Source organism: Mycosarcoma maydis, chromosome 23 (assembly GCF_000328475.2).
Source record: "Mycosarcoma maydis chromosome 23, whole genome shotgun sequence".
NCBI classification, from domain to species: domain Eukaryota; kingdom Fungi; phylum Basidiomycota; class Ustilaginomycetes; order Ustilaginales; genus Mycosarcoma; species Mycosarcoma maydis.
The window spans coordinates 1-25,600 of NC_026500.1; the positions used below are offsets into that span (position 1 = coordinate 1).

General features: G+C 52.8%; 7 protein-coding genes across 7 annotated transcripts; 5 read left to right on the forward strand and 2 right to left on the reverse strand.

Moving 5' to 3' along the window:
• Positions 1-8,011: 8,011 nt before the first annotated feature.
• Positions 8,012-10,923, forward strand: UMAG_06356 (uncharacterized protein; the record flags this gene model as incomplete). The annotated part of the gene is given in 3 exon segments (XM_011394349.1): positions 8,012-8,114; positions 8,134-8,804; positions 8,824-10,923. The coding sequence occupies 3 exon segments, from the start codon at positions 8,012-8,014 to the stop codon at positions 10,921-10,923; spliced, it is 2,874 nt and encodes a 957-aa protein (XP_011392651.1).
• A 1,754-nt stretch (positions 10,924-12,677) lies between these two features.
• On the forward strand, positions 12,678-13,204 carry UMAG_06357 (uncharacterized protein; the record flags this gene model as incomplete). Its single annotated transcript, XM_011394350.1, has 2 exons — positions 12,678-12,783; positions 13,158-13,204. 2 exons carry the CDS (start codon positions 12,678-12,680, stop codon positions 13,202-13,204), a joined length of 153 nt encoding a protein of 50 aa, XP_011392652.1.
• A 529-nt stretch (positions 13,205-13,733) lies between these two features.
• Positions 13,734-14,497, forward strand: UMAG_10993 (uncharacterized protein; the record flags this gene model as incomplete). The annotated part of the gene is made up of 2 exons (XM_011394433.1): positions 13,734-14,222; positions 14,360-14,497. 2 exons carry the CDS (start codon positions 13,734-13,736, stop codon positions 14,495-14,497), a joined length of 627 nt encoding a protein of 208 aa, XP_011392735.1.
• A 907-nt stretch (positions 14,498-15,404) lies between these two features.
• On the forward strand, positions 15,405-18,008 carry UMAG_06358 (uncharacterized protein; the record flags this gene model as incomplete). Its single annotated transcript, XM_011394351.1, has 1 exon — positions 15,405-18,008. One exon carries the CDS (start codon positions 15,405-15,407, stop codon positions 18,006-18,008), a length of 2,604 nt encoding a protein of 867 aa, XP_011392653.1.
• Positions 18,009-18,218: 210 nt separating this feature from the next.
• UMAG_06359 (uncharacterized protein) lies at positions 18,219-19,181 on the reverse strand (the record flags this gene model as incomplete). Its single annotated transcript, XM_011394352.1, has 2 exons — positions 18,219-18,922; positions 19,022-19,181. 2 exons carry the CDS (start codon positions 19,179-19,181, stop codon positions 18,219-18,221), a joined length of 864 nt encoding a protein of 287 aa, XP_011392654.1.
• Positions 19,182-20,148: 967 nt separating this feature from the next.
• On the forward strand, positions 20,149-20,631 carry UMAG_06360 (putative RNA binding protein SNU13; the record flags this gene model as incomplete). Its single annotated transcript, XM_011394353.1, has 2 exons — positions 20,149-20,508; positions 20,611-20,631. 2 exons carry the CDS (start codon positions 20,149-20,151, stop codon positions 20,629-20,631), a joined length of 381 nt encoding a protein of 126 aa, XP_011392655.1.
• Positions 20,632-20,886: 255 nt separating this feature from the next.
• Positions 20,887-25,412, reverse strand: UMAG_12336 (uncharacterized protein; the record flags this gene model as incomplete). Its single annotated transcript, XM_011394457.1, has 16 exons — positions 20,887-21,930; positions 22,019-22,132; positions 22,204-22,311; positions 22,384-22,433; positions 22,516-22,547; positions 22,645-22,712; positions 22,799-22,906; positions 22,988-23,040; positions 23,144-23,324; positions 23,416-23,471; positions 23,549-23,620; positions 23,689-23,775; positions 23,853-23,923; positions 24,005-24,254; positions 24,393-24,707; positions 24,809-25,412. The coding sequence occupies 16 exons, from the start codon at positions 25,410-25,412 to the stop codon at positions 20,887-20,889; spliced, it is 3,213 nt and encodes a 1,070-aa protein (XP_011392759.1).
• Between the last annotated feature and the right edge of the window lie 188 nt (positions 25,413-25,600).

The following is a 25,600-nucleotide window of genomic DNA, read 5'->3' on the forward strand; positions in this document are numbered from 1 at the left end:
CATCTGTAGATCGGTCCCTTTGAAGTTGACCGCTGTTGCCTTCCATGGACCAGCGCGCCTGGTGCTCGGCCACCTTGTCCTTGCACGCTGCAAATAGATACGATCGCCACTGCAGCATCTGCCCAAACGGAGTCTCTGCCATGTCGTGGCAGTAGGCACGGCACTCTTCCTTGAGCCGAGGCAGGATCCTTAGCTCGTTGTCCCTGCATGCAAAGCAGACCGAGTCAAAGAGCATCAGCTGGGATGTCCAGATGAGTGCCGACAGATCGCTGTTCAAGTTCCCGGGCTCGCGCCACTTGCAAGGGCCATGAGGATCGACAGAGCCGTCGATGCGCTGTACCAAGGATCGACTGCGCATTGCACAGAAGCTCAGCAACGCCGACTGGAACGGCGGGCTTCCCACCGGACAGGACATGAGCGATACCAACAGCTCGCGGATCGCCTTCTTCAGTTGCTCGTCCAGCTCGGCGCTGGCGTCCAGCTGGTCAGCGTCAAGGTGGTAGTCGTAGTCCTCCTCCTCGTTCATAGCCATCGCATTGTCCAGCGCATCTTGCTGGCGCAGCACCTCGATGATGGCGTTCATTGCCTCCAATTGCTCCGCAGAAGGCTTGATCACGTCCTGCGGAAGCGAATGGCCCTCCGTGTTGCTCGTAAAGTGGCCGTCGACGCCGGTAGACGACGCGGTAGTAGTACGTGAGCAGCTGCTTGGTCAGCCGAAAGTATGTTGACCAGCGTCCTTTCGTTCTTGATTAGCGGCGCAAGTAGGACCCTCTCGAGTTCGGCTCTTCACTTGCATCGCCCAGCCGGAACTGGCTGAGCGCGATTGCACGCTGCTTGCGTCAGCTTGTACCGCGCACTAGTGTCGCTGCACAACCGGTACGCGTCTCGGAGGGTGTGCTCGGCTGCTACGAGGATGCGCTGCAGATCGCTGTTGCTTGCGTCCTCGGGAGCGTCGTCAAGAACAAGTTCTGCATCCACGCTTGAAGGCAGCGCATACGAAGAGCGGATCTCAGCGTCCAGCAACCCGTCCAGATGCGCTCCCAAACCCCGTGTTCACCAACCACGGCTCGCGATCCGCGCGGGCATTGGCGCGCAGTGGATCTTGCGCCCTCCGCGCCGGCTCAAAAACCGCCTCGATTTCGCCCTTCACGTCTTCAAAGATGGCCGCCCGCCCATCCTCAGTTCTCGTTGGGGTGGAGGTGGCTGCGGATGTGGATGCCAAAGTGGAAATCGTGCAGGATGGGTCGAGCCGTGCTGTCTGCTGAGGGTGAATGGGCACTGCGTCGTCGACTTCGAAATAATCAATGATGCCCTTGGCTGTAAAATAGGTCTGAAGCCTGCAAGCACGCCAGAGGGGAGCAGCGTCAGAGTGCTCTTTGGGCTTTCGGCCGTGCACACTCATGTGGTGTCGGATCTTGTCGAGTCGTCGTGTCCTGTATTCGCACGCCTCGGCACAGATGCACATGTAGCCATCATAGACGCAAACCCCGTCGAGAGGCCGACATGGCTGACGTAGTCGGCGTCTAGCCGCTGCCCGCTTTACGCAAGTCGTCGACGCTCCTGAGATGGCCAAAGCTGTGAAAATGTTCGACGGTACGAACAAGATGCTCGCCTTTCATATGGTGTGGACGAATGCGGAGGTGACCGACCCAGCTGCTCTCTCTGGGCACTAGGCAGGTCTCACACTGCCGACAAACAATAACGCCATGCTCTGTGTTGTGATGGAAGGTGTCGAACGCCATTGTGCTTAGCCGCTGCAGTCAGAGAGTGTGTCGGTGTCGGTCTCATGCGTTGACGGTCGGTCGGTGAGGATCGATGCCTGAACCGATGTGTAGTAGAGTGGCGGTGGATCGATGCAAGAATCGATGCGTACTAGAGTCAAGGTGAATCGAATGGAATGGAGAGTCAAGGTGAAAGGTGGATGGCAGATGCAAGAGAGAAGCAAAGAGGCACGCGGGTCTCTGCGTTGCATATCAGGAGTGCGACGAGAGATGAGACGAGAAATCAGAATGCGCATCTCAGCCAACGCAACTCACAGTCGTCGTAGCGGATCTCGGCGAAGCGTGGCCTGGCCTGGCCTGCCTTTATTATTTATTTTATTTATTCTTTACTTTGTTCAGAACGCGCCTCCAAAATCAACAAGGCAGCAGACCGCTTTGTCAAAATTTTCACTTTCCTCCCAGCGCCTCCACTAAGTCCGCTGCAAATTCCCAAAATCCGTGACAGGGCAAGTGCCCACCGCGTTCCACTTTCGAGGTAAGTGCCGGGACACAAATTAGTAGATCTCCAACGCCACCCTATTGTCCCTGGCCTACCTTCGCTGGGCTACTGTCCCTGGCTTATTGTCGCGGGCTTACTCTCAATCGCCTACTCTCACCCGCCTACTCTTATTGTCCCTGGGCTCCGGTCCCTGGTTTATGGTCAGTGGTTTTCTGTCGCTGGGCTCTAGTCCCTGGGTTACTGTGGCTGGCCTCCATTCGTTCTGTTGCCTTCCCTGAGCTGCCTTCCCTGCGTTGCCTTCCCTGGGTTATTGTCCCTGGGCTTCCTTCCCTGGGCTCCATTTGCTTGGTTATTATCCCTCGGTGTAAGTACGCTGGATTCGCTTCGCAAAGTTACTGTCGCTGGGTTGTCCTCACCGGGTCTACTTATGCTGTGTTGGCTTCGCTGCGTTGACGTTGCTCGGTTATTGTCGCTCGGCTCTCGTCCCTGGGACTTTGTCGCTCGGCTCCGCTTGCTGGGTAACAGTCAACTCTGCACTACAGCGTTGGTTGTCACGCAGCAGCCTCCAGTTACCTGTCCATCCGGCTACCCACCACTCACAATCTCAGACACGATAAAAGCGCCCCATCCCTGCAGTCAAACAACATCCACATTTCAAGCAAACCATAACAGCATGTACACAACATACATTCAGAGGCACACACACCAACAACAATACTGCTCGACGACCAAGACCGCAAAAGAAGCTCCTCTATACAATTTCGCGTCGCTCCTCTATACAATTTGGCATACCTTCAACGCGGCAGCAGTGATGGCCTGGCTCAGCAACACCCTGTGGCCTGCCAACTGCAACGCTGCAGTGCCTACGCGGCAGCACTGAAAAGACAAGAGACACCGAGTCAATAATGTCACAGTCTAGACCACCAAGGTTCGAAGGTCTTCCAGACATAGTTGACAGTCGCAGGTCCGTTGATGTCGAAGCGTACAAGTGCGCATAGCTGGTGGTCAATGTCGAAGCGTACAAGTGCGCATAGCTGGTGGTCAATGTCGAAGCGTACAAGTGCGCATAGCTGGTGGTCGATATCGAAGCCGAGATGGACGAGGCTGGAACGACCTTCAGTCATGATGGACAGTTGCTAGTGCAGACAGTGGGTGGATGTTGTCGGTACGTACAAGTGCGCATAGCGAGCCGTCGGTGGATGGAGTCATAGTTGACACTTGCCAGTGGGTTAGCGCGTGGTCGATGTCGAAGCGGAGCATAACCAGTGGTCGAAGTTGAAGTCGAGATGGACAGTCGCAACTGTGCCTAGTGGGTGCATAGCCGTCAAGGCCGTCAAGCTGCTCCATAAACGGAGCCTCCCTGGCGCGGCGACATGGCAGTCTCCACTCGAGTCGTGGATCATGGTATGGTGAATGGCAATGCAGGCCCGGTGGAGGATGCTGGTGCCGAATGGAAAGTTGGATGTTACCCGTAGTGGATCGATGATAGTCGATGCATGATCGAAGCCGAGATAAGTGAAGGTGGATGCGCTTTTGACCGTAGTAACCCTGCCCAGATGGTAATTGCAAGACTTGATAGAGACCAAGAGCCGAACACTCGGTTCGTTTCGAGAAGGTGAAGCCGTCGGCCTGTCGTAGCGAGAGAGATTGGGATCCCAGCCCATCGGATCGATCAGTGCAAAGCCGTCAGTGATGTGTGAGAGTAGATCGACAATCGGCCCTAGTCGGCATCTGCCAGTAGCATGACCATGACCATGCCCAATCAGAGATCGACGAAAGAGTTGGAAGCTGGACGTGTACGAAGGCGCTGAAGGCGGAAATGGTGGGAGCCTAGTCGACAGTTGCCAGTTGCAAGTTGCAAGAGGTTGTGCGATGACAGATCCACGGGAGAGTTGGACGCTGGGCATCGGTGAAGGCGGTGTAAGGCAGAGATTGACGATACCCTTATTACTGTAATGATGAGCAAAGACATAGATCCTATGTAAAGCATCCGGGTGAAGGGGAATAGGCTGTCAGCCCATGAGTTGGAGACGAAAGCTCAAGACGCGTTTGTTTTTAGAGAGGGTGACGCAGCCAACCCATCGGCTCGAGAGGAAAGAAGCCGGGAGACCGATAGATCGAGGTGAAACGGCCATCGCCTGCTCGTTCGAGAACGAATCGACCGTCAGGCTGTCTCATTCGAGGGTGAACAGGGTGAGAGCCCCTTGGATCAAAGGTGGAAGGCTGTCAGCCGTACGTTTGGAGTTGGATCAGGCCATCAGCCCAGCCTGTCGAGAGGAATGGCGAGCGATGAACATATATTGTGGGTGAATAGGCAGTCTGACGATGGGATCGAGAGATGAAAGACCACCAACTAGCCACTTGAAGGGTCGACTCGTCGTCAGCCAAATCGATTGAGAGCAACAGGCAGTCAAGCGGTCAGGCGATAGGGATGAGCGTCAAAAGGCCATCCGCCAGCCACTTCGAGCGTGACCAGGCGGTGAGCGCATTGAATTGACGGCAAGAGCTGATCAACCAGCCGTCTCGAGAGTGAACAGGCCGTCAGCCCGTCCCATGCAGAGGTGCCGCCCTCAGCGCAACGCTTGGAGACCCCAATCACCAGCAGCCGGGAATTAGGACAACGACTCGGCCACCAGCTGCACGGATCGAGAGGAGAAAGGCCGTCGCCCCATGATGAATCGAGGTGGTGGCTCAGATCGGCCGCTTGCAGGGCGAACAGGCTGCTACCTGGTTGACTGAAGTTGGAACAGGCAGTCACCCTATTGCATTGACAGTCAAAAGGCCATCGAACAGCTATCAGCCCGCCATCACTCAGTCACTGCAATAGTGAATCGGCCGTCAGCTGAGCACTTCGAAGAGAACCAGCTGGCCCGCCTTGTTGTCGAATGCGCCTTAACGTGTGTCGGATGAGCCGAGACGTGCGTCGGAAAAGCGTAGATGTGTGGCGGGAGAGCCGATACGCGCTGCTGCCCAGCCTTGGATGTACAAGCTAGGCAGCAGCTAAGCCGATCAAGTCGCGCGCATGTCGGGTGATCCCATCCAAGAGGGTGCGCTCAGCTCGGCTGTTCCCCGTCGATCTCGATAGCTCTGCATAGGCAAACGGAACATCCGTGGAGAGTGGCTGCGTCAATGCGGCAGGGTAGGGTAGAGCAGAGGAAAGGGGAGAAAGGAGGAGGGTGATGGTCGAGAGCAAAGCCCAGGGTCAGGTTGCGGGTTGAAAGGCGCGTGGCGTTATCGGAGATGAAAAATCTGCACGCGCGAGGCGAAATCGCAGAGCAAAAATTTCCACCTCTGACACGCGTTTCGGCACTCTCTACTGCTAATGCTGTGGCTGCCTCTGCGGCTGATGATGGGTGCTATGTGCTGAACACTGCTGATGCGCTGATTGTTGCGCTTCTCTGTGTGTGGCGGCGGGGACTGCACGCATGGACAGCAGTGACGGGCAGCAGCAAAGGAAGGGCTGGCACCAATCGCTGACTGGCACGGACAAAGAGATGGGTAGACGACTTTCTTGCCACACTCACACAGACGAATAGACAAACGGATGCTGTTCACAAAGCTTGCACTGGAGAAAATGGGCAGTGTGAGTTCATCAGAGCGGTTGACAGGCGCCGCCACAGTCACATGCTTGTGCTGAACAAAGGGAACCATTTGGAAAGCGTGGGTTAAGGTTGCACGCGTTGACATCAGACCAATGTTGGCGTCCTCATTTCGCAATTCTGACCCACACTCCAACACACATGCACACACAGTCCATAGACGTGCTGACCTATCTGCTGCCATCAACAGTCGTGAGTCGGGAAGTGCACCTCACATCACACCTCTGCAAAAAAAAAATGGTCTAAAGAACGCAAAATGATGGTCCAGAAAAGGGATTTATATTCCAGGTGGTCACAATGTGCTTCACCAATCAGCCATCAACCATCAACCATGCTGACTACTCTGCAATCATGCTGGCTATTTCGCATACTGAGCTAGACCGTACTCATTCCTTCTATCAAGTATGTTGGACTGGGCTATTGGCTGTCTGCTATAGAAGTCGTGAGTGTGATGAAGAATTGTGATACAGTGTGTGATCTTCAAGCGCAACCTCCGTGTGACAGCCAGAATCCCGACTCAGCCTGTCGGGAATAAGCGCGTTCCACCCTGTAGCTACGCCTGTGACAACAATGCGGGTGAGCCAACCTGGGTTTCAGAAAGTCACGATTAAGTTAAAGGATGGACGATCCGTCACCGCCTTAAAACACGTCGCGGTCGCGTGCACAATAAACGCGACTCGTGACTGCTGCTGCCGGCATTCACGATTCACGATTCATTCTCAGACCCGTGCCCAAACTCGAATATGCTTGCTTCTCTGCGTTCTCGTCAAACAGGCTCAAGCGCCGATCGAGCTCATCGAACCAGCCTGCCGGAACATAGACCACATCAAGGTCTTACGTTCTCGCCTATTCAACAGCAGTAATCGCCAAGAGATCGCGTGCATGAGAGTCGGCCAAGGGGTATATGTCCAGGGCATGGCTATCCACGTCCGGCTACCCAAAGCAGACATAGAGGAAAGGCGCGTAATCTCGTATCTCATAGTGTCTTTCCGATGCTGCTGAATTGGACGACGGGCGTGCATCGGTGATATGGTCAGTCTTTACTAGCCCCAAGATCAAGTTCTTTACGGTACGCATGGAAGACGTAGCGGAGTGTGCGTCACCACAGTACCACCTCGCAAATTGACTCGCTAGAAGAGAGTTGCCGCGCACCGCCTCGACACTTTTGTGTGGCTTTTCAATCGCGGAAGGCGAGCGAGGTGCAACAGTAGTAACATGAACCAAGACGAAAGCCAGCTAGCTGTTCACAAGCAGAGTTGCATTCAGGGAAGCGGCGGTGGAGCTCGTTGTGAGCGGAACCGGGCGCGGCATCAGTTGTTACCTCCCGATGAAGAGCTTCGGCAGGACCCCAACGAGCTCCTCAGTCAATGATTGGAACCTTACAGTTCTTCGTGCTTCGACCAGAACGGTGTTTTAACTCTAGACATTGCGACCAGGCAACATCGAGCTGACGATCGAGCTGGCAATCTATATAGGATTCTCAATGAGCCTCGGCCGGCACCTGAGTGAAATTCAGCTGTGGAAGTGCTGCTCCCAGATCATCTCACGATAGCGTGCTGTCGAGGATTGGCCCAAGGAGCTTGGTATTAGGCTGCTCTACTTTCTGGCGATCAAATGTGGATGTGCGGGACATCCATGATTATGATGTAGAACAGGGTCCCAAGCCGAGTGCATCCCCGGGTTAATGCGGGCGATAAATGACGTTGGATTAGGTGCACTATGGTGGAAGAGGACCGAGGGTTCGATGCTGCTCAGCTGTGGTGAATATTCACGATTGGATCATCTCAGAAATGCGCCACCTAGTGCCTGGAAAAATGACTCATCCACGACGGTGATCTTACATAGCGGTTGACACGGGATCATCTCGCGTCGCATACATACGCAAAAGTCCGCCTTCGCGATTTACAATTGGGCTTTTTCGCCTATCGAAGCTACCAAAGCTTGGATTGAGTCACTCGCGACTGCCATCGTTGAGATCACACTACTCGCTTGTTCGAGCACAAGCGACAGCCAAATGGCACTCGCGAGTGGCCGTTAGCGATCGTGGCACAACATTCGAGCCTTTCTTTGTTTTCCTCGTTTTCCTCTTTGGCGTCTTATGTTTCGACCACCATTTCATCCACCACTACACCCATCTCCACCTCGCATCGCTTGCCTATTACAATCGCGTATTATCGTTCTCACCTTGCACTATGACCAAGAAGCGTGGAAAGAAGCGCGCCCACACCGGAAGCGCCCGCGGTGAAACACCTCCTGTTGGGCCTCAAACTGTCTCAGCACCACCGCCCGTCGATTGTGAACAGCTGAGTGTTAGCAAATGCGCTTCTTCGTACGGAAAATGATTCACCTCACACCAAACAAGCCAAAGACTCGGTCAACAAGCTCAAGCAGCTTGACTTGTGGGATATTTTAACATCGGTCCACCGCAAGCTTTGCAACCTAAACAATCCCAGCTTCTCACTGTACACCACTCACTTCACCGATTGCATTTGGGTATCGCGTACCGAGTTAAAAGAAATCATACCTGAGTTCAAGAGTATGACGGAAAAATTGTGCCTAGAAACGGAGGTCAGCAACGTTTACTGGGATCTCGCCGCCAAAATCACCTCTTACAGTGATGTTGACGAGGCACTGTCGCTCGTGCTTGTTCACGTTGCACATTCCTTGCCCATACTTACGCTAGGCCCACAAGGTTCTGGTCCCAACGTTCGTTTATCAGCCGAATTTGGCCGTACCTATCACGGTACTGCGCCAGACCGCTTCCTCCAGTTAATCACTGAAGAGGATCGGAAGTACAGCAAGGGTTATCAATATAGCTGCAATCTCCCTTACCACCGAGGCACTACCATCTTCCAGTCAAGCGGCACCGGCAAGTCGCGCATGGTATACGAATGTAGGCATCGAACTCCTCTTCTCTATGTCTGCATTGGACCAACTAGCGCCGAAGGACCGGCCAAGAAAGCTTATCCCCTTCCTGACCGTGGTGTACGTTCCTTTTTCGAAGAGGCTCAGAAGACCCACAAGGATAAGTGTAACCTTCAGATTGCCTGTTTCCTTGGCGCTTGGTTTCTCGGAGCTTGCTCAACGCCTCGCCAACTTGCCCACTCAGCAGCAAAAACACGACTATCTGATGCAGCTCAACCATCTCCATCTAAAGGATGGTATCAATGCTGAACGCACCGACTTCTTCCAAACCGTTTCCGAGCGCGCTTCTGACACCCTCAAGCGTGCCGACAGCAGCTTTGACGAAAAGTCGAAACATGATGAACTCTTCACCGCTCACCTCAAATCGCCGCTTGCCGCCCTCGAACGAGAGATGAAGTGTATCATAGCTCACATGCACCCGCCCAACGACCACGGCGAATCATCACCCAGACCTCCTGTCATTGTGGCCTTCGATGGGTGCGTCGAACTCAACGTCGGATACGACCCAAACATAAATCAGCTCAACAGCCTTCACCGCGCATGGAATTGGATCAGCATCGAGCAAGCCAGAACCAGGACCACGACGTTCTGGCTTGTGTTGATAAGTACCAGCATCAGCGCGGCCATTCTTGTCACGCGCTCTGCTCCGAGTGGGTCCTCCCGTGGCATAGACCGAGTGCCACAGCCCATTTTCATCGACTTTGGTTTTGACATGCTGCTTTCAGAGCAACCCAGCCTTTCTTGCGCCTCGCAAGCTTCTGCAGATTCTCACATCATTTACTACGGACGAGCGCTGTGGAAGGCATGCAGTCCTGATGATCTCTGGCTGATGGCCAAATTCAAATTGACAGGCGGTGAAAACTTTCGAATCTACGAAACCGCCCACTGCTACAGCGTCTTGGCGTCTCGTCTCGGGCTAAGCCTTTCGCCGACTGAATCGCCAGGATCGGCACTCTTCGAATGGCAGAAGCAATTCGCGGGCAGTGCAGTAAATCGCCACATGCGCATTGTCACACATGTTACCAGCGAGGGTGTCATGCACGTTGAATCTCCATCAGAGCCTGTGCTAGCCATCGCTGCTTCCAATATCATGCTGGCTCCCTACCTCCAGACACGTCAGAAAGCGAGAGGCTACAAGTATGCAGACATTCTCAAGAGATTTCAGCAACGTTGCTTACTCGACCCCGGGGTTCCCTTGGTGATGAGCAGTTTCGGAGAACTTGCCTCGCGGATCATCTTGATGGCTGCTTGCGACGCCGTGAAGCGCAAAAAAATCGAACAGCCCAACCCAAAGGAATCGTCGGACACCCAGCACGTGGGCGCCAGCATCTACGCCAAGCCGGTGCCTCTCGAAAGCGTTCTTGAGAACCTTGCCGACCTCGACGAGGCCAATCTCGCTGCGCTGCGCCAACGCCTTGAAGACGTCTACGATGCCGGCTCGCGCACCGAACGGCATGCGATTCCGTTCAGAGATCAGTTGCAGTCGGCTTCCGCTACGCTGCCGATATGGATCAACTTTACGCATTTCGACGTGCTGCCCAAAGCGATCAACAAGATAACACCCGAATTTCTCTGGCACTGTTGGAAACGTGGAGTAGCCGTGCAAATGGTGCACGCGCAGTATGGCATCGATGGCATCATCCCGGTTTTCGTAGGTCATCTCGACCGGCTCTTCGTTGATGGTTCATCCACTGATGCCTCTAACATCACCCATGAGTCCAGAGAGGCTGAAATGCACGCTGCGCGCTACATGACCTATGTTGTCTGGGAGGCAAGAAGCCGAAAGGATACACAGAGCACCACGGTCCCTGCTAGTTCAGCGCCTGTCGTTGCTGGACCTGTGATCAAGAGCGCCTCGATGGCACCGCCAAACGAGAAGCCACTGACCGAACAGGCTCTGTTGAGCGTGCTTCTCGACCTTGGCACAAGCACCGGATTCAAACGTGCGCCAGACGGCTTACGACCGCAAGTGAAGCATATTACCGGTCAACAGTGTCCTCGGCTGTGTATTCAGGGTGTGCTCGACCCGCACACTTACCCCTGTCTGGACCTTTTCGAGCTCCGCCCAACCTTGGTCGAGATTCTGTCGTCTAGCTCTGATCCCGCACCGAACCCTCTCAACAGCATCGAAAAGACCCTGTGGAATGAGCGCAACCAGCCCGTTTCTGATTCCATCTAGGGCGAGCTCGATCCTCACCTGCTCTAGGGTCATCGCCAAAGTCAACGTTCAACACGGTTCTTCAGGTCCAAGGCGCCACCAGCACACTCGATTTCGTTTCTCTTTCTGACCCTTTCCGCAGCTCTCTCCTGTCTCGGTTTTCGTACGCAATTACAATTGTGAATGGATACGCTTCCCTTTCGCTAGGTTATGTTTTGTTCGAACCTTGCCCACCACAAACACACAAAATGGAGACCCTCACAGCGCGACTCTGACGGGATAAAATCTCCCATCCGCGTCACCGAGCTGGGATGTCTCGGCTTACTAGAGTATTTTCTTCTCTCCTTGCCGCCGTGCACGCTATGCATCCATGTGAACACTGTCATAGTGCTTGAGCATGTTTTTCGAAGCTTGGAAACAATAGGTGAGCTATACCTGGACTGGACCAAACTTGCCCTCTAATCGTTCCTCGTTAAGAGAGTTAAAATGTACCCATTCCAATCACAAGACGCAAACCTGAGAGGGGCCGTGAATTGTTATACTCCCTGAATGGAATGACCCACTGTGTCGCTGAAAGGGGGGACAGAGGTGGGATTTTGAGCCGCCTGCAGCGCAATATATGCCGGCTCAGCAAGGCTTTGTGGTGGCGCCATCTATTCGCACGGCTCAAAGATCGCAACGCTTCCCGTTACGTGGTATTTGGGCTGCAGCAAAAACCTGTCTCATTCCACAAGCGACGAGGTAATAACAAGGGGGACTTTTCATTGTGGGTTTCACCTTGTGCCCTTCAGATCGTGGACTTTGGATCGTAATTGTGGAAGTAAACAAAACCTTGCCTGTTCAGTGAATGGCACTCCTTCTCTGCGAATCAAGCGACCGATACCGTCCGTATATCCCTTGACCACGCCCTGCTCGTCCCGGGCTCCTTGTTCTCCCGTGTGATTAAGTGGCTCGAGCTTCATCCACTCGATCATTCTATCGTAAGCGCGACCGTTGCTCCTATCCAAAGGCGAGCAGAGATACCAATCGTCCATGTCGAAGCTCTCAACCTAAGCTTTCGTGATAACTAGATCAAAATGTGCTTGGTGCTGCGGTATTCATGATTATTGTTCTTCGCCGCTGACCTTGCCCTACCTCACTCAAGTGTCTTCGCAAAATAAAAGAAAATCGTGAATCGTGAATGATAACCCAATAAATAAATACAAAATCGGTTGGAGGCATGCTCTACAAGCGCGGCAGACTATGGCGCGGTGTTCGGCATCGTCGGCGAAGTCGTCGAGGCTCGCAGCATTGTATTGTTCAGCCATAGAAGATGTCGAGCGATTGAAGGTGGAAGATGGTATGGACGGATTCAGAGAGGGACAAGCATGCGAATGGACTCGTCGACGAGTTTCTCGAGCTGGATAGGACCAATTCACGGTTGTGTTGTATGGTTGGCGCGACGACTTGCACGCGCCTGATGTACGTTGCAGTCACGGGCTTCGATGTGAAAAACAACAAAAAAAAACGGACATACACGATAGTTAATCAATCGTGAATCAAGCTCGAGAAAATCAAATCATAACTCGTGACTGATGTGAGCGTTATATTCACGATTATTAATAATAATCAAGTTCAAGCTCAAGCGAAGTCAAGCAAGAATCGGGGTTTGTAAAATTTTTGACTCGAGTCGATCCACACGCTTCACGATTTGTTTTGATCAAGTCTGAAGGAGGCTTTTTTAACAAAATAGAAAACCCCGAGTCGGTCGGTCAAATTCTTTGTCTGCTACCCCAATGAACCTTGGCTTCCCACCACATCGCGTAGGGCTCGGGCTGTTATGTATTCTCGTCTGCATTTTTGAGACGACACATGCCGGCATCGCTCTTCATGACTTAGTAGGTAAGTTGCTTCATTCGTGAACACGAGGTACATCGGCATGATGAATGCGATCAAGCTTCAAGCGCAACAAAAGCGACAGTGTCGGACCACAGTACGGTTTCCACAGGATTATATCCTTCAGCACAGCATAGTTCAATCCGAGAGCCCGCAAGGCTCATTGCGGAGAACCCCTACCATCTAAACGTCTTTCGCTCCTATATGATGGATCCGAGGTCTGCGACACGCCAAGTGCTTCTGCGGCTGAAGCTCTTGGTTCCTGTATCTGAAGCCAAGGGTGTTCATCGTTGCCGATACTCATCTCGACTGAATTGTTGGAATAACAAGCAAACATGGAGCTAATCTTGTTTTGCCTTTGTTCTCTTGACGACTTTTAGGCACAGCAAGTTACAGTCGCTCACAGACCGCACGCCGAGCTGCCTAGGCTGCGCCTGGTCGTAAGGATTGGCAGACAATGTCACGATGTACCCAATTCTTGCTGAATTGACATGGCTTGTTTGTGTTGCCAGAGCAGGTTTGCCGTGAGGTCTTGGCTTGTGGCATTGTGTATACCCAACACTCATGACTGGCTCGTTCTTGAAGGGTTTCATGGGCCGAGCTTGATCGTTCCGAAGCATGTGAGGCAAGAGGCACGATGCCTGCTGTAGCATGCCACCACTCACGACTAGATGTGTTGGTCAAAACGTTTCGACAGAATCAGAATTTGTCCGTGGTCACGTGTGTGAGGTGCTTTCAGGAACAAAAGAATGAATGAGTCGCGCGAATTGCTGTCGTGAATTAATGCACGGGACTCGGACTGTACGGCAAGCTCGTCTATCACATTCGTCAGAGCCATCTAAGTGGGAAAGAAATTGGCCCTCTGACGTTCGTCTTGCTGGACTGCATCCACCTGGTCCAAATAGGCAACGCCGCCCTCGCAGGTGTTCAGGCTTCCGCGTCACTCGATTCTTGCCATGCTGTTCTCATCAAAAAGCAAGGAACAAGATGCGAACGCGGCAAGCACATCGTCGGTTTTGGCGTCTTCTTCGACTGGATCAGGAGCACCTTTGGCCTCACCAGTAAAGCAAGCCGAATGGGAAGCAAATGGAGCAGCAGGACTGGGCTCCATCTCATCACTTTCTCCGAACTGCACCTCGCTCAAGCATCGATATGACTCATGCTTTAATCTGTGGTTCAAGGACTACCTGTCGATTGGGGACGATCAGATCCGAGAACAGCAGCGACAGGGTGAAGCATCTGCGAATCGACCAACGCCAACATTGGCGTCCACTAGCTCCAAGAAAGGATCAAGCTGGTTCTCTGACACATCCTCAAACTCATCAAGCTCGACGGGTGCTTCTTTGATTTCGGAATCGGATGTTGAGTCCAGAAAACAAGCCATCATCCAGCGTTACGACCGAGACTGTGGCAAGCTGTTCAAGGACTATCAAGCATGTGTAAGGGTAAGTTGAGTTTGCCTCAGGCACCAGCTGCTGATGCTGTAATGCAAGTTATGGCTGCGAATGCCAGCTGACCAAGCCACTTGCTCCTTTTTCAACATCTTTGCATTTGGCGCGCATGGACCTATGTCTCATTGTAGACAGCTGTCACCGAAAGAGGCCTTGACGATCTCATCAAGCAGGCACGTAAAGAGAATCCATTTCCATTCGATCACGAGCGTCAGTCGGACCCTCGTCCGAACAACCCACCTTTCCCTTTCCCGGCTGCGAAAGACTAAGAAGCGACCATGCACCAATGTCAATTCAAACAAGGGACTGTCCAGTTCACAAATATGCTTCAGTCCTGTCTTTTGAGATTACAGTCTCAAAGGTTTGTTCATCTTGGGAAGAGATAGCTGACTTTTCCTGCGACAGGCTATCCCACCACTCGTGTTCGCCGCCTGAACTTCGCAAGTCTCTGTGGACGTCATGTAAGCAGCCTTTGGCCTTGTTGCTGTCGCATTCTCGATCCAAATACATGATCAATGCGACGAGAGCCCCAGGGGATTGAGACCTGGCCTCCTTCTGCCCAACGAGTCGCACCTTGGATGTCATTGAGGACTCAAATCATCAGTCACACATTCGCGCTTCTTGGGACAAAAAAGCAGCTGAAAGCCACACAAACAAATAAAAATAAAAATAAAAAACCAACTCTACCTGCCCAGCGTCTTGTGACTGAAGTTGACAAGCATGGATCGTGATTAAAATCGTGAATCACGAATAACTATCAGGTATTATATAGGAACAAAAGCATCGATGAATAATCACGAATAGTGAATGGGATCGGAGAGCGGATTCGAGCGTGCAGCTTGCTCCACATGATTTACATTTCTGCGGTTCAGCTGTTCGTAAATCTTGAATCGTCAAACCAGTTCAAGCCGTCGAGCCGAGCTTTACAGCAAGCTGGTCAACGCCTTGGACCTCCTCTTGGTATCACACAATATACAGTATCACCGCCGAAATCCAACCTTGCGGTGCCACACCATACGAGAAAGCCATCTCCGCCTTAGCCGTAGTAAATACTCTGAACTGCAGCAATGACGGTCCGGAGCGCGGTTTCTCACCGTTGAGCAACTGGCTCGACCCTGCGACGAGCAAACAGGCTGCCCAGCGCCAGCAACGCCGGACTCTGACGCTCTCGCCAACATGTCGAATGGAAGTGAGGGGCCACAGCCCTCAGTGTCGGCTGCGGCACTCCAGACAACTATCAACTCCCAGACCCAGTTTTCTGCGGATCCCATGCCTTCACAAAGGGCTACGTCAGCCTCATCGCAATCGACGAGGCACGCTCTGCTACCAGTCTACTCCGAATCAAGCACCAGCACTACTTCCGCAGTCTCAGAGCCTCTCTCGATTCATCTGCCTCTTCAAAGACCATCTTCCGGTAGCGTCACGAGCAGCTCTGACATCTTTTTCGACATTGTGCCTCGCAATGATTCAACGTCGTTCCAGGTGGGATACTTGGGTCTGAAAGGCTTTCAGGCCTGGCTCAAAGGTGATGTACTTGTCAAACTCGATACAGAGACCAACAAAAAAGGGCGATACACTCGCTGCCTCGTCAAGCTTCAAGCTGTTGAAAAGGCACCAGGCACCCATCTATCAAGTGCAGAGTTCTTGCGCTGCAGTCAGGGGTCGCAGCAACAGCTTGAAATCGAGCTCTTCTCGCACACGTTGATTTTGTGGGACGCCGACAACGAAGCCACATGTTCAAGCGGCAGTGCTCCTACGGTTCCTTCGACGATGCCGTTCTCTTTTCCTCTCACCGAAGACTTGCCCCATTGTGTCCATCTTCGTGATAGCTTCCTTTCGTACACCATCACTGCGCAGCTCTTCAGCGAGGATGCTGGCAAACTGCCTCACGCCATCAAAACAGTGCCAGTGCACCTTGTACGCTACACCCGTCCTGGTCCCCTCAATGAGGTCGAGCTAGGTGACATGGATGGTGCTGCTCTTCCTGACCAGCAGTATACGCTTCAGCCATACAATTGGATACAGCAAGCGCCAACGCTCGTCTATGCACAGATCAATCGCACAATCTTTCGGCGTGCAGAACCCATCGACATTCGTGTCCGCATTCCACCGCCAGATCCGACCAACATCACCGAGAAAGGGCTCAAGCTGCGATCGGTAGAGGCGGACCTCGTTCGCATCATCCAGGTCAAGCGTAGCATTGGACAGAGTGCCAGCCATGACCACTTACGAAACGCGATATCGACTTCAGATGTCGCATTGCAAGATTTGGTGACCAACCCGCACGTCCATCAAGCCTTGCTCGCCCACAGCGGTAAGCTTTGTCGTTTCCACTCGCAACGCCCGGTGCTGCTGCGTTTGACTCTCCATCCTCCCTTTGACCGTGCCAACATGCCACATCCACATCCGGACCATGATGCACTTGCCTCAGGGCCTGTCTTCGGCCGCGGTGGAGGCGGTGGGTGCGAGAGCATCAGTCAGGAGACGCTCATGCACAAGGTCAGCTTCGAAGTGCGGATCAAGATTGGCATTCTGGGTGGCTGCGGTGAACACAGAGACATTGTCCTTCGTAGAGCCGTCCGAATCCTGCCCGGCGCTGCAGGTGCTCTCGAGGATCCAGAGCAAGCTTCTCTAGCCGGCTTCAGTACTCTTTCGGAGAAAGAGAGGCTGAAGCGATCGGAAAAAGCACGCATGCTCTCACAAGACTGCAGTGTCGGTGCTTCTAGCTCACGCAGCCAGGCTCATTCGGACGACTTGCTCGACTTTGACATGGATGACGAATACGACGGCTACGAAGATGTTGGGCGAAGCTTGAATGACCTAATAGACGCTGTCAATCAGTCCAACGCCGCCAGCTCGAGCAGCCAGACCATGGATCATGCCGAACGCCTCGAACAGCTGCGCCAGTTTCTGGAAGTATCAGATCCGTCTGCGCAAGATGATGGTCCCCCGCCTTCTCTTCTGGAAAGCCGAAACGATCTGCAAGTAGAGGTCGAAGTCGAGGGCGAAGGACTGGCCACGCCCCACCACCCACATTGCCATCCCACCGACCGGTGTGTCGACATGGACAGTACGACTGATGGCTCATTTCCACCGCCTCCTCCGATCGATGATCCGCACCCGATGTCGGATGCCGTTCCATCATCTTATGCAGTGCTCTCTTTAGCTTCTGACAGTGCAAGAATGGTGCCCTCAGAACATGACGATCCTCCACCGCCTCTCTCGCCTGCTGTGGATCGGTCAGGCATCTTTACAGAAAATAAGCCTGGCAGTGGTACCGATTCTAGCTTGCAAACAATGCACTCGCTTGGCGATCTCGCATCGCTTGGTGCAGTCAGGCAGAATCTCGATCGCGGCGATGTTTTCTCTGATGCACGGCCGCCGCCTGCTTTTCTGGACCTCTCTGGTGCGTCGTCTTCGTTGACAACGTTGCAGCACAACGCCACTGATTCTCACCCCTCCTACGAAGCGGCTATATCTGATTCGTCAGCCGAATTTTCACGCGAACAAGCAGGGGCGTCTCAATACGAGCCGCCTCCGTACATTGATGGCTCTAGCCACGCCGATCCTGTGCCTTCCTTTGACCAAGCGGTCCGACACCACGTCAGTAGTGGCGGCTTGAATTTAGCTCGCAGCACGCCACCCGATAACCAAACCGCACTCCACAGAGTCCCTCTCGTGCTGCCCCAACATGCGACCCGGCATTCACACGCCCATAGCAGAGACCACGGTCCACCGGCATACGGCACTTCGCCTCATCCTCCTTCCTACGATGCGTAACGTTCGTAGCATAGCATGTACGCTTGTGAAAGTGCCAGGCATCCATTCTCAAACAGAGCAAGTCGCTCGAACAAACATTGCATTGTCTCGTGCCAGGTGCTGTTGCCAAGTTGATTCAGAGCATGGTTTGCATCGAGCAGATTAGAATTTGTGAGCGACTGTTGACTTGAAAACGTGCATTCGTCAGGTCAGTTGATAGGCGGCTAAGCTTTACGTGCGCGACTTGCCATCAGGCTGGCCCTTGAAACCGCCTTGGTTGCTGCCACCGTGTCGCAAGGGCTGCCTTTTGCCCTCCTCCGGGTTGAATTGGGCGGATCTTGCATTTGCGCCCCAAGAGTTCTGCGTTCGAGTCTCAGGATGAATAGCATCGACGCCTCCTCCTGGCCGATCGGCTCCATCGGCCATGGTGTGTACGTTGGGATGCGGTTCGGCTGCCTTGGTGCTGGCGTTGGGTGTCGTCGAGGAGGGGATGGCATTTTCGGATGGCTTGGGCATCTCGGAAGGAGGGCGAGAGTCGACAGGTGCATCCGCAGTGGTGTAGCGTGGGCGCTCGTTGTTATTGCCCTTGGAAGGAGTTGCTGGAGTGGTGCTGCTGAATCGTGTTGGCTTCTCGGCAAAGATGCAACTCGTGGTGGAGAAGGAGCGTTTGTCAGACGAACTGAAAATGGACTTGGTTGCATTTTTAGCCAACTGACCGACACGGTCCAAGGTTCGAGTCTCGGCAGCTTCTTCCGAGCCGGTGACACGCTCTCCATACGAGCGGCTGCCTCTGCCACGATGATCGGCAAAGGCACCCTCGTGACCCTTGGGTGACTCGGGTTCCGGGCTCGGTCGATCAGCGTTGGGACGGTTTGGGTATGGATCGTTGAAAGCTTTCAGCTTTTGCTGTACGCCTGGATAGTGAGGGTCGTCACCTAAGAGAGAGTGAAGCAGGAAGCAAGCAATGTATGGTTTCAAAACATGTTTTACCAGCCCAAGGAGAATCGCGAATGACAAGGCTGACTATCACTTACGACCATCATCAAATTTGTGCTTATCACCCTTAAGAGCAGTAGGGCCTTCACGTTTGAATTGAGGTTTGTTTTCGAAGGCTATTGTGGTAGTCGAAAAGGCTCGGCGCGCAGTTGAAGACAGCACAGCTGCCCTGCAAAGGATTGTCTGATTGAGGATCATATTGACAACTTGGCTTCGTGAACGCTCAGGGATTGTCAGTAAGAAGAGTGATGGTGTGGGAAAGCAAATTGCTCAGCAGCGTTTGCAAAGGCGATACGCTAGATTCGCACTCATGACTTGATCGACATCTACCAAGTGGAGGGCTTTACCTCAAAGAGCTTCCAGAATGCAGACGAGACAAACGGCTTGGTAATCACAAGTGCTTTGTTGCAGGCTGACAGCCTAGCTTGTGCAGAGGCGGACTGAATCCAACGTAACACTACGCAGCAGTCACGAGTTACGGTGGCGCATCACAAGCGCAAATCTGGACAGCACAACGATGTTATGTCAAGGATCTGTCAAAGCGCATCTTGCATGCCAAGCTGCAAACTGGCACTCGTGACTCGTGACTAACGTAAGAAACCATATTCGTGATTCGTGATAGCTGCGTGATTTGTGATTGTCAGCACTGCTGCCTCAGTTCGGACGACGGCAACTTGCCAGTCGCGAGGGCTATCGGCGTCGCAAAAGGGCCCGTCTATGTCATAACGCGTCCCGATGAGCAAAGGCAGTCACGAGTGATGCAACTTATCGGGTCAAGAAGTCTTGGCTTCATCTTGGATCTTCTAAATGCTTGTCAGCATGACTAAGTGAAATCAAATTTACTACCAGATCGGAAAATAGAAAGAAAAAAAAAATCCCAACATCCCCTTCAAATTGTTACTGCTTCTAGGCTTGCAAAAATTGATCGGCGGGTGGGTCTGAAACGCGAGATGCATCTCGTCCCACCGTCACGGTCAGAAGCGCAGCTTGTCAACATCTTCACTTTCCTTCTCCCCACCACCTTCCAGATCTATCCTTCACCTTCGTGCTAAGACCCGTGATCCCTGCTTCACACCTGGCGTGAGGTCTCTCCAATCTACCAACCTCATTCAACCCGGTCGCATTTCTTCTCGCTGTCTTTGTATACCTCGGACGATTTGCAACCATGTCGGCTCCCAACCCCAAGGCTTTCCCTCTGGCTGACGCCACGCTTACCAACCAGATCCTCGACCTCATTCAGCAGGCTTCGCACTACAAGCAGCTCAAGAAGGGTGCTAACGAGGCCACCAAGACGCTCAACCGTGGTATCTGCGAGTTTATCGTCATGGCCGCTGACGTTGAGCCCATCGAGATCGTGCTCCATCTGCCGCTTCTTTGCGAGGACAAGAACGTGCCTTACGTCTTTGTCCCTTCTAAGACCGCTCTCGGCAGGGCCTGTGGTGTCTCACGTCCCGTCGTCTCTGCCTCCGTCACCACCAATGAGGCTCGTGAGCTTCAGAGCCAGATCCAGACTGTCAAGCTTGCTGTAAGTTTCTCGTGCTGCCAAGGCCTCCATCCCGTACGTACCGCACTGCGACACTTACTGACCTCATCTTCTTCTTTCTTTTTTCGGCTTCAATTTGAGTAGATCGAGCGTCTGCTCATCTAGACGGCTAGCCGCATTCGCCTTGGGGTAGTGGCTCAGACGCCAATCGTCGTCGTTCTGTCGTTCCTCAATCTGCATCTGTAACACTAGTTCATTCTTCTGGCATCAACGAATTATCTCTTTTTGTCTCTTTCTCCCCCGATTCTAAAAAGCATTGCTTCATTCTGCACCACAAGGTTGCATGTACGGTTATTTCGGCCAACAAATTGGGTGCATCGCAAGATGCTTAAGGACTGTGCCCTTCCTTCGCGTCGCAGTTCATTGTTGATAGGTGCGCTCTACTTCTTGTAAAGCCTCCAGCTGAAGGTGCGATAATTTCTCCACCAGTGACTGCGGATCACGCCTTGCGGAACTGCCGTCCTGATCATCGAAGGCGATCTCGTCGGAGGATTCATCGTCGAGTCGTTGCAGATTGCGCACCAAGCTGCTTAGCACTTTCCGTCTCTCCCTGGTGTGTCTCTCAAGAGACCCTTCTACGTCGTCGTTGATAGCCCTCTCTGTGACTGCCACCTGACTCGCCCGCTGTAAAAAGCCATCAGCAAAGCAGCCCATCATTTTGGCCACCTGGAGGCTGTAATGCGTGTCGAGACCCGGTCCTAGGTGCACCTTGTGGTGGAAGACAAGATCGACTTGTTCCCTTTTCTGCACCATGCTGACATTGAGATGCTGGCAAACGATGCCCTCTTTCCATCCGAGACCTTCGACGAGCTCGCCAAAGTGCGTAGCATAGAACACAGTGCTGCCCTTTGCATCGGTGAGGTTTTCGATGACCGCTGTTGCAATAGCGCAGCCCTCTTCTGGGCTGGTACCACGCCCCATTTCGTCCAGAATAACCAGCGATTTCGGCGAGCTAAGACTGAGGATGAAAGCAGCGGTGCGCATCTCGGCTGCAAACGTCGAAAGATTCTGTGTCGGATCATCTTCGTGTGTAAGCAGGCTGAGCAGAGCATCCGGAATGGGCAAAGTGGCGCGTGATGCAGGCACAAAGCATCCTATGCCCGCCATCACCGTGATGAGTGCAATTTGCCGGAGAAGCGTGCTCTTGCCAGACATGTTCGGACCAGTAATGAGGCAGACGCGCTCACCAGGCGCCAGATAGATGTCATTGGGAACAAAGACGCCTCGCCTGCGTGTGACTACGCTCGAGGTCCCAGCGCTCAGGATGTCAACCCGATCTAGAATTGGATGGCGTGCGTTGCGAATGTCTAGTCTGTCTCCGAGGACAGGACGAACATAATCATTGGCGCGGGATACGATCGCCATGCTAACAATCATGTCCAAAAGAGCTAATGCTTCCGATACCTTTGGCCAGACCGCAAAAAAATAAGCACTTGCAACGTGAGCGATCCATGTCGTTATACATGGGCTGACATGTTTCGCGACGCCTCACCTTGTTCAGCGACGCAATTCGACCCGTGATTTTCTCGATCAATTCGTCAATGATCGACTCGGACATATTGCAGACTTCATTCATCGAGTCGACCAGTCGAGCATTGAGCTTCTTCTGCATATTCAAACACATCGAGTCAGTCGTTTAGCCTTCGAGATGAGAGGAGAGGGTCACAGCTCGCTTACCAGAGGCAGCGTCGTCATTGTGACACTTTTGCCACTTTTAGCTCGGCTGATGTTTGTGAAGTAGTCCGGTAAGTTTCTCATTTGGCTGCTCTCGAGCTCGGTGCGAAGCTATTTGACAATCCATCGTTAGTACTAGGCAAACATCCCTCTTTGAATTTCTAACTTCAGTAAGGCACTCACTAGAAAGCCAGTCGGCACCATCTTGAGCGCCAACTTCAGGTCGCTCCCACCTTCAAGTAAAGAAATGTACGGAGTGTCACCAAACGGAGCTCCTGCGTGACGCGTGCACGTAGTCTTGCCTGGGCCACCTACTCTCTAGACGTTGCCTAAGCTCTTCGATATCGCTATAGCCGCTCGAGCGAATTTTTGAGTAGGTCAGCTTCAAAAAGCAAATTTGGCAAGGAAATGTGCCAGCAATCACGAATGATGGGCGTGACTGACCTCATGTTTTCCTGGAAAGTCTGCCTTGCCACGTCAAGCAGAGGGCTCCGTTCTGCTCGCACAGCGTACTTCGATGAGAATCACATGAGTAGACGACGGTAGATGGTGTCAGTCGACAATATGATTCAGTGATCTGGGGTAGCAGTTGACCCACCATCTTGGCGCTTCGAGAAGCCAGGCCACCCTTGGCAAAAGCGACGTCTTCGTCAATGGTTTCTTGGATTGCCTCAGCAATTTCATCTACTTCCTCGAACTCGAGAAACTGCGTTCGCCCCAAAGTTACTTCTACATAGATTAGCACGTTTCTTCGTCGACTCGTCAAAGATTCCGGGAAATAGCTTACCGTTGAGATGGATTGCAACAGCTCACTAGAAGCATCGCAAAGTGCAGCTCGTACTGATGGAAGAGGAACCACAGATACCGTCGAATGTCAGAGTTCTTTCTCGGTGTCGACGTCTCTATCCCGTCGCTGAATGCATTTCCGAAGTAGTTTATATACCTGGTTCAAGCGAGCGCAGAAGCGCTCTGAGACTAAGAATGCTGCTGAGCTTCCTTTCTGTCTCCAATCTTGGGTCTGCACCAGCCCTCTGGGTGCATGATAGAGTGTGAATCAGCTTGTCGAGGTCGATCGAACCAAGACGAATAGGTTTGAGACTTTCAGTTATAGCGTGAAAGCGTTCCTGAGAATAGGAGAGACACAAAGGCACATCAGCCATAGGTTCTTTGGATCAGGACGATCGTGAATATGTGTTATCATCTCGATTCACTTACCTCGCTGTTGATGCATTCCGCTACAGCCTCCTGGCGCACTGCAATAGCATCATGGTCTACATTACACGAAGAAGAAAAGCATGAGCCGGGTGTTGAGTTCTGTCTCCTCATAGACTGCCCCCTGTTGTCTCACCTGTCAATGGCTGAAGTATGTTGGTCCTCAAAAGTCGCTGGCCCATTTGTGAAACACAGTGATTCAGCAAACCTGCTTGGCAAAAGAGTATATAGGGTCAATACCGGCACAGTAAGGGTAACGCCATCTGCAACGCTTACCGAAGAGAGAATCTTTTGACTTGAAGTCGATCAGGTTGCGGACAAGCTCGAGGTCATGCGCAGTATTACTGTTGATCAGAATCGTGTCTGTAAGAAAAAAAATAGTATCGTCAATTCACATACTAGGTCTCTGTTCGTCTTTTCGTTGATGTTCGGTGTCTTGCCTTCAGGGAATACAAATCGGATGCGCAGCGTCTTTGGAGTAAAGACACGATTAAAGGTGTCCATGTAGAATCTGCAAGAATATCGGCGATAGAAAGAGTCGTGATCAGCCTCCATCTTTGGACGCTGCCAACAGGAAATCGTGATCACATACTCGATTAGACCCGAAAACGCAGAGAGGACATAAAATTTATCTGCGACAGCGACCAAGATCGCAGCACGCGTAGAGGCTTTGGCACTTAAGTCGATAGACATCCGACCTGTCTGTGGACGGGACGAGGCGGGACGCTGCGATTGCTGGATGGAAGGATCATTTTCATTCACTGGCACCGATACGCTACCATCACCCTCTCTCTTGACTGCATCGACGTCGTCCACCAGTAGCCGATCGAGGTAGCGGGCACCTTCATACACAAAGCAGAAGAGAGACAGATGCGCTCAGCTCATGGTGTTTCTGGTGAATACACGCCATTACACCTCCACAGCTTGCTGTTGTAATGCGAGGCAAGAAGAACCCCGTTTTACTGACCACGTGTGCTCACCTTCGAAATAGTTCCAGTGCTTACGAGGGAAGGGTCGTACCTCGATATCGTAGAGTTGCTCAATGGTGCGTACTAGAACGGAAGCCCTATCCTTCTGCAAGGTATCAGCGTGGCTTCCGGGATCTGCATCGTCTTCTCCGGTAATGTTTGTTTTCGCTCGCTTGCTGCTTCTGGATGCGGAAGAGAAAGTCGTTCTGTTACCGCGACCAGAGGTCGAGGAAGGAATGAGCAAGATACTAGGAGGGTGCATGGACAGATGATGGATGGTTCGCACATAGGTAGGTGTATCCGCCAACTGTGTGAGAGTGCAAAGACCTTTCATGGATTTCGTTTGAACTCAACCCCTCATGTCAGCGGATAATTTCTGCATGGGTTGCGACAGCTACGGGTCTATAGTTTAGGTTGGCGATACATACCAGTCTCTCTCTCGATGGAAGCAATCCCCACTTCGCGGCCGGTGCCTCGGTTCTCGATCAATGCACAAACGTAGTTGCCAGCAGAACCATCGGCGGTGACCAGCTTGCTGCGATGGTAGGAGGAAGCAGTAAATGGACGAGGCTGATCATTGTTCGGCCAGGTGGCAGAAGGACCAGCGCTCGACCAATTCGGCGTCGGTGTTCTGCCCTGTCTACCGACCTTCGGCCAAATCTGCGCGTGAGAATCATTTTCATCAGTGAGGACGAATTGCGATCTGTCGTAAAGCTCTTGAGGTGAGGGACCATCCTTGGCCAACCAGTGCACAGGTGGATTTCGAATGTACTCGTTAGTGTGCCAAGAAATATCATCTTTGTCGGTTTGTGGAGCAAACAGACGAGCAAAGGACACGGGTGGGGAGGGTGGTCGCGCCGTTTGCTGCGAGTCGCGTGCTGCCGTTGGCGCGCTAGGTAGAATGCCAGGAATGCGAAAGCTCGAGGTCGAAGTGGAAATGGAGATGGCCGTGGTAGGGCGACTGTCGTCACCGTCGGGTTGAGTCTGTTCTTGTGGCTGATGCAGCCACCTTGAGGTATCATTGAGTTTCATCTTAGAGCAGCGCGACGTTTGTCGACTGAAGAGAGGGAAACACAGAGAGGCAAGGGAGGATGTGCTCGACGATCGGCTCAGTATTTATCCCTCAGGGAGGGTTCGGCGCTTCCGAAGCTTTACCCACGCACGTTGGTGCGTCGAAACTGCATAACACTGCTCATCGGATCATGCGAAAGAGGTTCAAG